Below are 16,254 nucleotides of genomic sequence, written 5' to 3'. Positions count from 1 at the left end.
TAAGCAAGGTATTTGAAATAACCATAAACAACCCCCTCACCTCCTTCTGCTCAAAAAATGACATAATCCCAGAAAATCAATTTGGCTTCCGACACAAACACTCCACAATTCACGCAATAAACAAACTTACGTCGGACATCTGCTGGGCGCTAAACGCAAAACAACGAGTAGCCGCCTGCCTAATAGACCTCGAAAAAGCCTTCGACACAGTCTGGATCCCAGGTCTCATATACAAATTAATCAAGAAAAATTTTCCCAAATACCTAATTAAAATAGTTTGGGACATGATCACAAGCAGAACTTTCGTAATGACTGAAGGATCACACACATCCAGCAAAGAATTCTCCATAAAAAACGGTCTGCAACAAGGCACAGTAAACTCCCCGCTACTTTTCAATATTTACAATAGTGACTTACTAAACCTCTTTAATCTCAATACATCCACCCATAAACGCTCCATAGCCTTCGCAGATGACCTAATCATCTACGTAACAGGCCACAAAACCATGAGAATAAAAACAGAATTACAAGAACTCTTTGAAAAAATTAACGATTATTACAACACATGGAAGCTAAAAATAAACACAAACAAATGTGAAACAATACTATTTAGACCCAAGTCAAGCAAAATCGGTCCAATAGAAAGGGAACACTGCAAAAAATTTCAGCTTAGGGAAAAAGCAAACGAAGGGGAACCCATACCGCATAAAAACTGCGTTAAATACCTAGGTATAAACATAGACGATAAACTAAGCTACAAACAGCACATTCAAATCCAACTCTCCAAAGCCAGCAAAGCATTTTGGAGAGTAAAAAGATTATTTTACTCTAAACATCTCAACAGTCAAGTAAAAATACTGTGCTATCAAGCACTAATCAGACCTATTATAACATACGGCTGCCCAATCTGGTACAACATATCAGCCTCCCAAATGGAAAAAATTCGCAGATTCGAAAGAAAATGCATCAGAGCTTGCCTGAATACTTACAGATCCGAACACAGCGGATTCAAAAAATATGTTAAAAACAAAACAATATACGACCTAGCCAACATTCACCGCATAGACTGTCACATATTAAAAGTAACAAGAAACCACTTCGCGCAAGCTGCAAAAATTCAAGAAAACAGCCTAATCTTCAGTTGCCTACTCCGAAATGACTCATACTACAAAAACACTCTGGCAACAGGCTACATCCCACCAGAAGCGTTCATCTACTTAGACGAAAAAAATTACCTCCAGGATCAAAATAACATCCCAGTAATATACCACATAAAAAGAAAAATAGGAACCAAAACCATACTCTACGAAGAAAACTTAAACGGACAAACCGCAGACACTAGGTGGAGATACAACATGGCCCTCCCTCTGAAAGACGCTAAAGACAAACACAGAAAAAACACAAAGAAATATTGGTGGATTTCAAATCCAAAATAAAACAAGAGAGAAAACCAGTAAACCGACAGAACACATCTCTGACACCGCATAACACAGGTGTAATTGTAAATAATATGTAAATATTGTAAATAAACCTATTTGACATCCCCCTCCCCCGCCCCCTCCCTATTATCCCCCCCCAAAGGCATACAGCGCCAAAATGTAAATTACCGATAAGTCCTGTTTTGCGACCAAGTTTCAGGACAAAAAAAATCAAGCAAGAACAAAATTACATAAAAGCTCCGCCCCCCAGCGGCTTAAATCCAAAGAATAGACCTAAAATCACAAAAAAATTGTAAAACACCGACACATAATATAGTATGGCTACGTCGTACCGTCGCGTATCGGTACTTTTGCCTAGCACACCATTACCAAAATTCACAGTTTATTATGAATAACAAAATGTAACGAAAATTGTATCCTTGGTTAAATAAACATCATAAAAAAAAAAAAAAAAAAACTATCGGGTATAGCCTTACTGACGAGTCCACCGGCAGTCCCGGGACGAAACGCGAATTCTCTTTTCACCCGGCAGTGACTTCCACACCGGTATTGGATAACTTATCACACAGGTCTTGGATCCTTCCGCAGTACGTGGAGATATGCATGCTAGGGCTCTTCTCGACCGTGCCCATTTCCCGCATGCATAAAACAATGTCCATTTCCCACGGACATCTTCCAGTGCTTTCCAGAACTCCCTCACTGTTTTCAGGACTCTGATATCCCCGAGATACTCGGAGCGAACATGCCGGAAAATGTACGCACGTGCTTTATTATCCATTCTTATACAGTCTGGTCTCAACCTTTCTGCTGCCGTTAATCCTGGCTCTACTACATCCCAGCAGCCCAGGAAAACCAACGAAGATTCCGTCATCGTCTTTCAGTATTCATAATTGCCCTTACTCAGGGTCGGATTCATATCCTTGTCCACATCGCCCATTTTCTCCTGGTCGACCATGGCGTGGTCTCTTCTCGGATAATTTCAGAAAAACAAAAAACAAATAAATATCTTTACTGTCGCAGTTTACTGCCCTGGGCCCATAACCTGTCATTAAATATAGGTTTGGGGTTGAGATACAATTGGTTCACACAGATTCAATTTCTGCTTTCTATATTTCACCTCTTCGTTCAAAAAGTCTGAACACACCGGATACACTTAGATAATTAACACGTGGTCGATTCCTAAGCCAAAAGAGCATCGTTAGAAGTCGTACCAACTTAGCTTGTAGGAACTAGCGATCATACCAATTTAACGTTTCTCAACAAGGGAATATTCTCCTATTTCCTCGAGAAAAAATATAGTAAATATATACATAGTAAATATAGTAGTAATCAATTTCTCTTTCTCGGGCAACTTGCAAATAGCCTAATTATTGTACGATTTTGTTATTCTCATACTTACCTATCTCGGACAGAAAAGTATATATGAACTTTTCTGTATAAATAATTGTTTCACCATCTTTAATATATATACGACTTCCAGTATTTTAGTATTGCGACAGTATTACGTGTTTTATGATAGTAATTCTAAATTATGAGAAGGGAAAAGCGTAAACAAAAACGCAATATTAATGATACAAAATTAGATAATTGATAACGTTCGAAATCTTAAACTGCTGCCTTGTAAAAGTCTTCATCTGTAAGGAATCAGAAATGAAATAACAAATAAAAATAGATAAATGAATGAGTTGAAAAGCTGCACTGATCGATTTCATAAATGGGAAAGTACGCAAAAGTGGCGATGTCAACCGCGTTTGTTGATGCTTTCGATAGTCACCTAAAAGTTCACTATTATTTATGTCATCTTCTTGCAGAAAATGAGCCATTTAGTGCAAAAATGTTCGCAGTCAAGAAGTTGATTATCAGTTAATGAATGATAAAATAAAAATTCTGTAGGGAATCGAGTGGGCCATTCTTAGCTTCTCTGTTATCCACTGAAAAATTAACGAGTATATCCTGACACCATTCGCGCTCAAAACAGAATGGAAGTTACTGTTCCAAGTCGTGGTGTTGAACCAAATAGGCAAGAATTGAATTACATCATATTTGCATTAATCGGCTCCCATGAACTTACGAAGGTAATTTATTTGTTTTTTGGCAATTGTTCATTAATTTGAGACTTATATAATGAAATTCCAAAAAGCGAGTAGAATATTATTTACGAACCGGATCATCTATTAGCTTCTTAAATCGTTGTTCTATCGTTTGGTTACGTTTCGGCCGGATCAATATAAAAATAGCAGCGATGTGTGAACACGTGCGTATCAGTTTTTCGAGGAGGCCTTTGCCCACGAAACCTGTCGCACCAGTCATAAGAATTCCAGTTCCAACATAGAATCCCTCGATGGAATTCACATTACGTAATTTTTCATTTATCTCGTTTTCATTAAGCTTTGTATTCATTGTACCAAAATCACAGGGCTTCCCCTTTTTCAATCCAGATATCTGCAAATGAATACGAAAAAATAAATCGGAAAATTAATAAATAAAGAATATCGTACAATTTTATATCCTAAATTTCTATATATGTGTTATGTTCCAAAAAAAAAAAAAATCTCAGGATAATCCGTACTAAACGAAAAATGATTCAACGATGATGGTTTATTTCGCGAACTGAGCAAGTGTGTAATTTTGTCACAATGCAGTTCATTTGCTAACTACACCATTATGTGTGTAATCATTAACATTTGACTTCTGTTTTCATTATATCGATACTATAACAATGTTCCTATTAACATAAAAATATTTCATTTAAAAGATTTTTCAAATGCTAATGCGTACAAAACGCTATTTAAAAGGAGGAAAAGAGTTAAAAAATTAAATACTACTTTTCTTTCTTGTATAAGAAATATTTCATCTCTATTATCATTCAAATAGCTTGGAATGATTTAAACGAATATTATAATATAACTTCCAAGTCGTTTCCTGCAAATTAATATACAGGCTCAATTAATAAAATTTACCACTTTGAAATAATTCAGTTTCTGTTGATTTATTCGGAAAATATTTAAAATACAATTTATTGCATTCGAACAAACTGATCAAAAGTATATATTCTGATCTTCCTATGAATTAAATTTTCTGAAATATCGATGTGACCATGAGTTTTTTAAATGATACCGCATATTTTTCTAGTGCTCTGCTGTATCCGCCAAAAGCACGAATTCAACGACCTATAACGAATTGAAAAACGGGGAATCTTTCATCGATGTTATGCGATATGTAAACGTGTGTGAGTCGGGGTGTGCATTATCAGCGGTATGTGTTCCAAATCTTCAGTAGCATATATGAAATAGCAAGTATAGAGCATGTCAAGATAGAGCATGTGAAATTTAGAAGTAGTAGAATTTCGAGCGTAAATTAGCATTTAAAGGCAATTATGCGTTTTTCCATTAATATACCGTGGCAACACTATAATTTTAACAGGTTATGGACCCAGAATTCAACTGTAGACCGTACGTGTGAATTTTTGGAAAGAATAAAGGAAGTTAATGGAAAGGAAAGATGGCTCTATTTGGATATCAAGAAATCGAAGAGTTTTCATAGATTTCAAGATTCTAATTACGAATCGTGGAAGTTGCAAATCAAAAATTTGTAACCGTATGTTTTCGGAAAATATAAGACAAATAGGAGATAATAAGAGATTAGGATGAAGAAGATTAGGAGACAAAACAGCAATGGAAGCCTCAAAATTGAAATTAATAGAATAAATGGCAAGCTAAAACGAACGATGAATCAGGAAACTAGTAAAGACACTACATTCTTCGTGAAAGATAAAACATGTCGTAATGAAGAATTTCATTGGCGAGAGAGCCCTATTTTACATAACCTCAATGTAACTCGTTTTCAAACGACTTGTTGGAAATGCAACAAGCCAGGACTACGATGGTATAAACAAGTCTCTGCGAAAGTATACGAAACATAAGTATTCTCTGATTGCGTTGATTTTCAGCTATATTGTGAAGCTGTATATTTTGAACAGCATTTCTCTGTACATGTAAGGGGTGGACTCGCTTGGTTTACAAGATATTCGTGAAAAACTGCCGGTACCATCACATTCTGCCTATAGTTGTACGTCTGTGGTAGCATAGGTTGTATACATAGACGAGTATGCAACATGTATCTTGCCTCTTATGGGCGATTTCGTACCAATGTTCGGAAAAATCCCCTTGCGATTTATAACGGTGGATGTAGGAATTATATTCAATACAACTAATAAAGTTAGTGAAGTCACAGACGAGTGTGGTAAAGTTAATAGGAGTAAAAACTCTCTTCCTCTGGTTATACGTTACACGTGGTTACGCAATTGCACTAGAAACGATATACAGTAGCGGACAAAAGTTTAAGACGATGATTTGTAAACCAGATTACAAACATTTTATACGCATATTGTTCTTCTATTCGGTTTGTCTCTTTGGAATAACATAGCTGTATGTTTGACCTTCGTAACCTCAGACCGTCAGTTGTTAAATACAAACAATGTAGAAGTTACAACAGTTAGTTACCGCTTAGCAATTGTAAACAGTGGACATTAGTTTAAGACGATCTGTGTAAAACGTGAGTATGAGTACAGTTTTTGAACATTTTGATTCTGGAATGTCAAAATCATTGTTTGGTGTACCTTTTATTGCTTAAAATTCATTTAGGTAGGAACAGACTATGGGCAAATCAAAGAATTTACTTGAAAACGAAGGAGAACAAATCGTAAGGCTGCGAAAGCAAAGTAAAACCTTCACCGAAATAGCAAATATAGTGAACAGATCAGAAACGGCTTGTAAGCAAGCTTGGTATAAACTTTTAAAGGCAAGCATGTATTGCGATCAACCGAAAAACGGAAGACGACGGAAAACAACGCCGAAAATGGATCGCCGCATTCATTGATTGAGCGAAAAGGATCGATTTCGTAGTGCAAATAATATTGCTGCGGAGATTTAAACAAAAATTGTGTACATATTGTGTATAATTGTGTAGTATCGGACATTTTATATTCTAGATGGTGCTGCTGGGTACGGTCGCTTCTCTTCTAATTTTTATATCGTAGAAGAAAAATCGGATTCCAGTCGCCGGAATTCGAACCTGGGTCCCGAATGTTCGCAACCTAAGGCGCTAACCACTGCTTTTTTTTTTTTAATGATGTTTATTTAATCCAAGATACAATTAATTACATTTTGGTATTCATAATAAACTGTGAATTTTGGTAATGATGTGTTAGGCAAAGGTACCGATACGCGACGGTACGACATAGCCATACTATATTATGTATCGGCGCTTTACATTTTTTGTGTTAAAATCTAATCTTTGGATTTAAGCCGCTTGGGAGCGGAGCTTTTATGTAATTTTGTTTTTGGTTGATTTTTCTGTCCTGAAAACTTGGTCGCAAAACAGGACGCTTCGGTAGTCTACTTTTTGGGTGCTGTATAATTTTGGGGAGAGGCGGGATAATAGGGAGGGGACGGGGGAGGGGGTGTCAAATAGGTTTATTTACAATATTTACAAATATTTACAGTTTACACCTGTGTTATACGGTGTCAGAATTGAGTTCTGTCGGTTTAATGATTTGCTCTCTTGTTTTATTATGGATTTGGAATCCACCAATATTTTTTTGTGTTTGTCTTTAGTGTCTTTCAGAAGGAGGGCCATGTTGTATCTCCACCTAGTGTCTGCGGTTTGTCCGTTTAAGTTTTCTTCGTAGAGTATAGTTTTGGTCCCTATTTTTCTTTTTATGTGATAAATTATTGGGATGTTATTTTGGTCTTGGAGGTAGTTTTTTTCGTCTAGGTATAGGAAAGCTTCTGGGGGCATGTAGCCTGTTGCCAGAGTGTTTTTCTAATATGCGTTATTTGGGAATAAGCAATTGAAGATTAAGTTATTTTCTTTTATCTTTGCCGCTTGCGCGAAGTGGTTTCTTATTAATTTTAAGATGTGACAGTCTATGCGGTGAATGTTGGCTAGGTCGTAGATTATTTTGTTTTTAACATATTTTTTGAATCCGCTGTGTTCGGACCTGTAAGTACTCAAGCAAGCTCTGATGCATTTTCTTTCGAATATGCGAATTTTTTTCCATTTGGGAGGCTGATATGTTGTACCAGATTGGGCAGCCGTAGGTTGTGATCGGCCTGATTAGTGCTTGGTAGCTCAGGATGGCGCTAACCACTGCGCTACCGTCGTCCGACATTAGTGTCCGACACTTAGTGTCGAGTGGTGATATTTATTATCGAGTGCCACCACAGGCCCTTTTTCCACGATACTACAGTTGTGTATAAAAATTAATATTGCTTGTGTAGTCTTAAACTTTTGACCGACAGAATATTATACAGATTTCGTGCCTTTTTAATAACTTAGCTACTGAGCAAAATATCAAAATGAAATTTTTTTTGTAAGTGTGCAAACAAATGTCTAATTAGTTAATACCAAAAGTAGAACACTGTATTTATATTTTTTATGGAAAGTAAAGTTTTGTCCGCTACTGTATGCATACATATGCCTTATAGCGCATTTTGTAATATTTAACGATTTAACGACGACAGTTAAATTTTCGTATGAGATTAGTTCAGTTATAGATCAATTAAAATATATTTACCAACATATATTTGCTCGTACAATGTAATAAAGCATTTCGGATCAAACCGTTGTTGCAAAGGGACGTGCGATACAGCGAATTGTGAGGAGTCGTTAGTTGAGAGTCGAGTTGTGAGGAGTCGAGAGTTGAGTCGAGAGTTTCCGAATTGTTATGAATTGTAAACTATTAGTTATGAATTGTGAATTATCCATTTCATTATCTTAGTTATAGGACATTTCTGCATTTAGTTCACTTTCAATAACCATCATTTCCTGTTTAATACATTGTAAATAGATCCATCTATCAATAAACTTAACATATAAGGTAGAAATCATTGGAAACCCTAATTTCTAATATTTCTGAATAAATAAAACCCCATAATAGTACCAGCCAAACGTACGCACAAGTTGTAAAAATCTCGCATAACAGTGCATCGCGGAATCACTTAACCGACAATAATAACAATTATATCCAAAATCTAGAACATTTACTACAAAAGTCAGCCGCTCAAATGGCAACTATCTTAAATCTCCTAATGGAGCTGCTAACGCTACACAAACTATAAAATAAAAGATACGACGCGTACAAATATTCTAATATCACAATAAAACAACAAACTTAAAAAAATAAAATTATAATATCACTAAACCTAACCAAATAATATCTAAATTGAAATAAGGAACGATAAGACGTAAAACGATGAAAATGCAATATCAGATCAAAGATAGTACGACACATCATTAGCAGAAATTAAAATTGCAAGAAGAATGCAATAGCAAGGACTTCAAAAGGTGAAAACTTCAAAAACATTTCCACGAAAATCACATCAGTGAAGGAAAAAACCCAAACACTTTTGGAAGGACACCAGCAAAAATGAAGATTGCAGCGTCCGCAGAAATAATTATGTTTTTCGACCATCCGCTGAGAGACGTGATCGCGAGAAAGCACGTCAACGGGAGTCGTAAATTCCCGTTACGATTAGATAATAGACGCCACGAAATGATCGATCACCTGATTTCTGTTACGATAATAGAGGTGGTTCAATTGAGGTTACACTGAATTAACAGGTATAAATTAATGTTTATTGCAACAACTTTGTAAAGAAGATAATTACACTGATGCGTATGTATAAGTTACGTAAGTGATTGTTTTAAGGATAGAAGCCCGGTAATGACATGTTGACTGTTCTAACGATAAAGAATAAAGAATAAGTGAGGTAAAGTAACGATGCTGTGTTGGCAGAAAGCTAGTCGTGGGTGTGTCTAACGCAAGGGACTATCGAATTTGTTGATGACAATTTTGGTTAGGAAAATGAGGGGAGTAGACATTGCTTCTGATTGGATAAAAGAAGGTTGGTGGACTAGGAAGGGCCTTAACCGCCCTCGATAGAAAGTTGCTAGTGGGAAGCATCATACGTGAGAAAAACTAACTTTCCCGTGTCAAGCCGTAGTAGACAATACTCTTTAGAAGGCGATTTAGAAAAAGGATATTTGTTCGGTCTGAAGGACCTTAGCTAGTAAATTACTGAGATTTATGATGGATCCTTAAGACTATTGAGGGTACGCAGTAAGGAAGAGCGGACATCTGGTTACCATCTTGTCCGCTGTGTGTGGCCTGGTCTTGGTAGAGTGTCGCCCGACGTAACATATACATAGTAAATATAGAAGTAATCAATTTCTCTTTCTTGGGCAACTTGCAAATAGCCTAATTATTGTACGATTTTGCTATTCTCATACTTACCTATCTCGGACAGAAAAGTACATATGAACTTTTCTGTATAAATAATTGTTTCACCATCTTTAATATATATACGTCTTTCAGTATTTTAGTATTGCGACAGTATTACGTGTTTTATGATAGTAATTCTAAATTATGAGAAGGGAAAAGCGTAAACAAAAACGCAATATTAATGATACAAAATTAGATAATTGATAACGTTCGAAATCTTAAACTGCTGCCTTGTAAAAGTCTTCATCTGTAAGGAATCAGAAATGAAATAACAAATAAAAATAGATAAATGAATGAGTTGAAAAGCTGCACTGATCGATTTCATAAATGGGAAAGTACGCAAAAGTGGCGATGTCAACCGCGTTTGTTGATGCTTTCGATAGTCACCTAAAAGTTCACTATTATTTATGTCATCTTCTTGCAGAAAATGAGCCATTTAGTGCAAAAATGTTCGCAGTCAAGAAGTTGATTATCAGTTAATGAATGATAAAATAAAAATTCTGTAGGGAATCGAATGGGCCATTCTTAGCTTCTCTGTTATCCACTGAAAAATTAAAGAGTATATCCTGACACCATTTGCGCTCAAAACAGAATGGAAATTACTGTTCCAAATCGCGGTGTTGAACCAAATAGGCAAGAATTGAATTACATCATATTTGCATTAATCGGCTCACATGAACTTACGAAGGTAATTTATTTGTTTCTTGGCAATTTTTCATTAATTTGAGACTTATATAATGAAATTCCAAAAAGCGAGTAGAATATTATTTACGAACCGGATCATCTATTAGCTTCTTAAATCGTTGTTCTATCGTTTGGTTACGTTTCGGCCGGATCAATATAAAAATAGCAGCAATGTGTGAACACGTGCGTATCAGTTTTCCGATGAGACCTTTGCCCACGAAACCTGTCGCACCAGTCATAAGAATTCCAGTTCCAACATAGAATCCCTCGATGGAATTCACATTACGTAATTTTTCATTTCCTCGTAATTTCCTCGCGGAGTGACGCGATCGCGAGAAAGCACGTCAACGGGAGTCGTAAATTCCCGTTACGATTAGATAATCGACGCCACGAAATGATCGATCACCTGATTTATGTTACGATAATAGAGGTGGTTCAATTGAGGTTACACTGAATTAACAGGTATAAATTAATGTCTATTGCAACAACTTTGTAAAGAAGATAATTACACTGATGCGTATGTACAAGTTACGTAAGTGATTGTTTTAAGGATAGAAGCCCGGTAATGACATGTTGACTGTTCTAACGATAAAGAATAAGTGAGGTAAAGTAACGATGCTGTGCCGGAAGAAAGCTAGTCGTGGGTGGGTCTAATCTACAAGAAAGAGCTGATTTGTCAAGGGCAAGGTTTCATTAGGAGAGTAAGGGAGTGACTTCGCTGTCAATTGGTTAATTTTCTAGGTTGGTTGGTGAGGAAGGGTGCTAACCGCCCCCGAGAGAGAGTTGCTAGTGGGAAGCATCATACGTGAGAAAACTAATTTTCCCGTAGTAACAATAAGCTTTAGAAACGATTCAGTAAAGAAATGTTTGTTCGGTCTGAAGGACCTTAGCTAGCAAATTCCTGAGATTTATGATGGGTCCTTAAGACTATTGAGGGTACGCAGTAAGGATATGCGGACATCTGGTTGCCTGCCTGCCCGCGGTGTGTGGCTTGGTCTAGGTAAAGCGTCGCCAGACGTAACAAATTACGTGTCGAAATTCATCATATTCATGGATTAAACCGTCACATGACAATTATCCCATGATAGTTTTTAGTATAAACTTCGAGTTAGTCAGTTTTTCAGTTGAGAGACAGTCAGTTTTCTTGCAGTTGAATAAAGAATTGGTCAAGAGTTAATATCAAGTTTAGAAGAACAGTAATCTTTGCGAAGTTGAGTTGTTGTTTTTATTCCAGTCTTTGAGTAACGTGAAAAAGTAAAATCGAGCATTTATTAATCATCAACGATTCATATAGTCAGTCTTCCAACAACTATGCTAACTTAGTATGATATTCCAAGATTGCGATCGGCTATACATAAAAGCGGAAATACGTAATTACGATAATAAAGAATTTAGAAAATACATCTTGAACCTTGATACCACTGAAATATCACATTACTCCTTATGGAAAGTGATGAAAAAATAACAAGACCAATACAAGCTGCAAGGCCAATCAAAACTTCAACAGGAACATGGAAAAAATCACACGAGGAACAAACGAAGGTTATGGCTGATTACCTCCAAGAAGTCTTCACTAATAAAAGTCCTTTCACTATTGCCAATTCTATCAACAATAGCTGAGAAGGAAATATACACAAAAATCAGTAGTATTCTCAACAGCAAGGGACTCAACCGCAAAGTCATGAATTTGGATTCCAAAGATAGCACAACACTACTGAACAAACCTATCGCATGATCGAACAAATACTACGAGCACCAGATGAAAAGAAATATTGTGCTGCACTCTTTGTTGATGTTGAGTGACACTTCGACAGTGCTAGACATCAGGAGCTACTAGAAAAAATACAACTCGTTTTGTCCACCTCACCGTATGTACTAATACATAAACAACAGATATTTCTATGTGAAAATCTATGGCATCACCTCTGACATTCGCTTCATTGAAGCAGCTGTGTCAGAAGGAAGCGTTACTTGTCCCTTTATTATACATAACCTATACAAACTATCAGCACCCACAAAAATACTCAAACGTTAACGAATAAAATCGGCAGTAAATAAAGTCAAAGTAAAAGTCAAAGTAAAGTCAAAATAAATGTTAGAAAATATGTGGAAAGTACCTCCGCAAACAGGCAGTCTGAAATTAAATCGTAACACAGCACCACAAACAAATTCAACAAAATGTCGTCATTCTTCACTTCGCTTTGACAACAAACTCACTTTGCATCAATATATTAAGCAAAAAATAAAACATCAAACAAGTTACAAATCGACAAACTCGCTCAAATGCTGAAAATCCAAGCTCCACAGAAATAACAAAATACTCATCTATGAAAGTATAATGAAACCAATTTAGACCTACGGTATTTAACTCTGGGAAATGGCAGCCAAATCGCACGTGCAAAAGATGGAAGGTGAACAAGCTAAAATACTACGTGAGATCATAGATACACCCTGCTACGTCAGAAACGATGACATCCGCAAAGAATTACACGTCCGCTCTGGACAGCAAGAAATCATACTATCCACAAAAGTATTGAGTATTGAGAAATGTTTAAAATAATACTTTGGTTTTTTAAATGAAACTATGCACAGTATTTCTTTTACACAAGTATATGGATTCTTCGGAACACCCCACGTTAGAAAGTGTGAAGGTACAGTATTGACAAAATCAACAACTTCCGACTTCTACCAAATGAATTTTTGCCACATGTGAACTGCGGACCGGCCTGCTAACTGAACCGGCCGGCACTTAAATGTTCTTTCTAACATTTCAGAATCGTAACCATTTAAAACCCAACAATATACAATCACTCACATTAATGATCAGGACCATGGTGTGTGAGATATTTTATTAAATTACTATATATATTTCTTTATAATAATGCAAGAATACTTCTCCTGACACAGCCCATTTCATGTCTGTTCGTATCGGTTCCAAGTGGCAATGTTTAATAAATGGCACTTACCGCGCGAAGAAGACCCTTCCGTGCTTCTTATTCCAGCAGCGTAAACAAATAATCGAACTAGTTCAAATGCCGAACTCGCGTAGTTTCACTTTGACGTCCGTCCACGTTGATGATTGCAGAAAGAATATTCAAATACAGTAAATCGCAAGAATATTTGTATCTCGCGAACTGCAATAATTTGACGATTGATAATTATTTACATTGCAAATTTTCAGATTCTTTTTGTAAGAAATGTATGTTGGAATTACTCAGCTTTCAAACTTATATAACATTGATACACTGCATGTGTACCTATTCCAACCGTGGCCGGTCAAATGACCGGTCTTTAAATCAACTATATTTCCTAATATAGAATGAATATAATACCCAATTTGACAGTAAAAAATATAGTTTCTTTCATTCAGAAAGAAATAATGTATATTTCATTTTCTTTCACCGCACTTTTTACAAATTATAGTCTCACTGTTAGTCTATATAATATTGTCAGTCTCACTGTTTTTGACATATCTCATCTTGCATATTTTCTGTTCACGTGAACCGGTATTTGTATTTGCTATTGGTTCTGCTAGATCTCCTTTGCGTATTCATGTATTTATCTCGGTCAAGTCTAAGATATTGAAAAATACTTGTAGAAGCCATCTCCGAGATTTTAATTTTACAGTGTATTTTCTGGCCATTTGACCGGTCATTCCTACACTGAATTTGATACTATTACATAATCTAATTGTCTCTGGTACATGAACATTATTCTTTTTTGTATTTCTACCAAAAATCAGTGTTATTTTATTTGGTTTAGATTTGCAAATTGTCAGAGTACAGTTGTTTGAACAATATAATTTTGTTGAGAAGCGTGTCATATTGTGCTTTGTCTGTTCTGCCAATTTTAACAGCTCCCTTCTGTTTGTTCGAATTGTTCCAAAAAACGTACATCAAAAAACATCAGTCGCTATCGACATGCTTGTGAAGAAATTTTCCGCGATTAAATTTCATCCACGCCCTGTATACTAATGTGCTACTACTTTTACAGTGACAAACTCTCCAAACGGAAATGAATGTTCTCTCCCTTCATCTTTTCCCAAATATGGAAAGTCGTTTATGATATATTTGCTATTTACATCGGATGGTAACTAGAGTTTGATACCAAATTTGTCAGGTTTACTGGGCATTTACTGAATAAATTTACACCTTGCTTTTGCCAAAAACAATCGTTCATCAATAGTAATATATGATCCTGGTTTATAATATTTTTGACTGTGCTTAATAGTTAAGTCGATTAATAACTCACAATCACTGAATTCTTCGTGATTCTATTAGTATAGAACATGTTATTAAATATCGTCGATATTTCACATCTCACTGGTTCGTGATAGTTGTAAAAATTTTCACGACCCCATAATTCTATTATGCGATCCCATTTGAGTCTCAGTTTAAGAAGCCCTGGTTTAGAGCATGTGAGAGATAGCTATTGAGAATTGTGGATCTTAATTGCCGAAATATAAGTAAAGGAACACTAAGATTACACTTAGAATTTATATTACAATAGACTTATTTAATAAGCGATTTCCAGGATCTTCGTCGATATACATTTGCACGCGCCTTAACACTTTCTTTGTCTCACTATCTTCCATATCAGAGTGCCAACGGAACAGTTACATTCATGCGTTTTTCGAGACGCCGCGCACACACATCCTTCCGCACACTCATATTCACATACGTACCACTACTACGCGGCCAATCTAGTCTAGCACACAAAATTATACATATCTCAATAATAGCTTACTCTTCTCCGCCCAATCAGACGAGTTAGTAAACGTAAACGAAACGGGATTACGGCGGCTCCAATTATAGCCTGCTTTCCTCACACACTTTAATTTAAGAACTGTTCTCAAGCAAGCAAGAATTCTGGTACTTTATTTTACTATAAACTGAACGATAATTATACCTGTATATACCAACATATACGTGCACCAATATACCTGCTTATACCAATCTACATTTGTAAATATGGTACAAATTATTTTCTCTTTCCTCGAATTATTTAAAAACCTCTGTTGGAATACAACGATATTACACACATAGACACATATAATCTTATACAGACACCTACACAGGCATTTGAACAGGACACTTACACAGGTCATACTTACTACTGTATAGAGAGTGGAATTCAAAATCTTTTAAGGGACTATGGGTCACTACGTACAGTCAGTCTGAGAGTAACTGGCCAACTATCAACAATCCATAAATTCTTTACCTGCACACTTTGTTTATTATACCATATCACCCACATATATTTTAAATACATTTGGTTCTGTAATTCTATTTAATAAATATCATCTAATATTATTTCAACATAAACATTGTGGCTTCCACAGATTATTTATTTTAACTTTAAGATTAAATTCTAACAACGTCATTAATCAAAATAATCTTTTAACGTGCATCATAAATATACATATGTTCTCAATTCATACATATACATAAATGTACCATGTAGGTAGATGAAGTTGAACAAAGTGCAAATTTATTATCTCACAGCTAATAAGCTGTTCCGTATACTTCCTTAAAGTATCCATTGTAGAGATTTGGAAACCAATGCCGGCACCGACGTTGGCATAGGCTTTCAGCGGAAATCACTATAGTAGGGAAGATTGTTCTTCACGAATATCGCGGCTATTAAGCGAGTCTACCCCTTATATGTATAGAAAAAAGTTATTCGAAATGTTGAGCTTTCCAACATATCTAAAAGTCATCAAAAGCGGTGTCTAGTCAGTTTTTTACAATTTAACAAAAAGATTAAAAAATGCTTTTATCCGGTAAATAACTTTCGTACTCTGCTTTAATATTTACAGACTGCATAGTAATTATGTTACAAAATTAT

General features: G+C 35.8%; 1 protein-coding gene across 2 annotated transcripts in view; it reads right to left on the bottom strand.

Moving 5' to 3' along the window:
* The window catches only part of LOC138185498 (fatty acyl-CoA reductase 1-like), a 34,241-nt gene extending 20,802 nt beyond the window's left edge, over window positions 1-13,439 (bottom strand). For both annotated transcript variants that reach the window (XM_069124476.1, XM_069124477.1), the window contains exons 1-2: window positions 13,374-13,439; window positions 3,603-3,881 (exon numbers count right to left, since the gene is read on the bottom strand). In XM_069124476.1, coding sequence (XP_068980577.1) covers window positions 3,603-3,839 — 237 coding nt within the window. In that variant the 5' untranslated portion in view covers window positions 3,840-3,881; window positions 13,374-13,439. The remainder of the gene's footprint in view (window positions 1-3,602; window positions 3,882-13,373) is intronic.
* Between the last annotated feature and the right edge of the window lie 2,815 nt (window positions 13,440-16,254).

The sequence above is a fragment of the Bombus flavifrons genome, chromosome 12, assembly GCF_040668555.2.
Source record: "Bombus flavifrons isolate JBK064 chromosome 12, iyBomFlav1_principal, whole genome shotgun sequence".
Classification (NCBI taxonomy): domain Eukaryota; kingdom Metazoa; phylum Arthropoda; class Insecta; order Hymenoptera; family Apidae; genus Bombus; species Bombus flavifrons.
The sequence above is the reverse complement of the archived record's forward strand: the minus strand, read 5'-3'. Positions and strand labels throughout refer to the sequence as shown.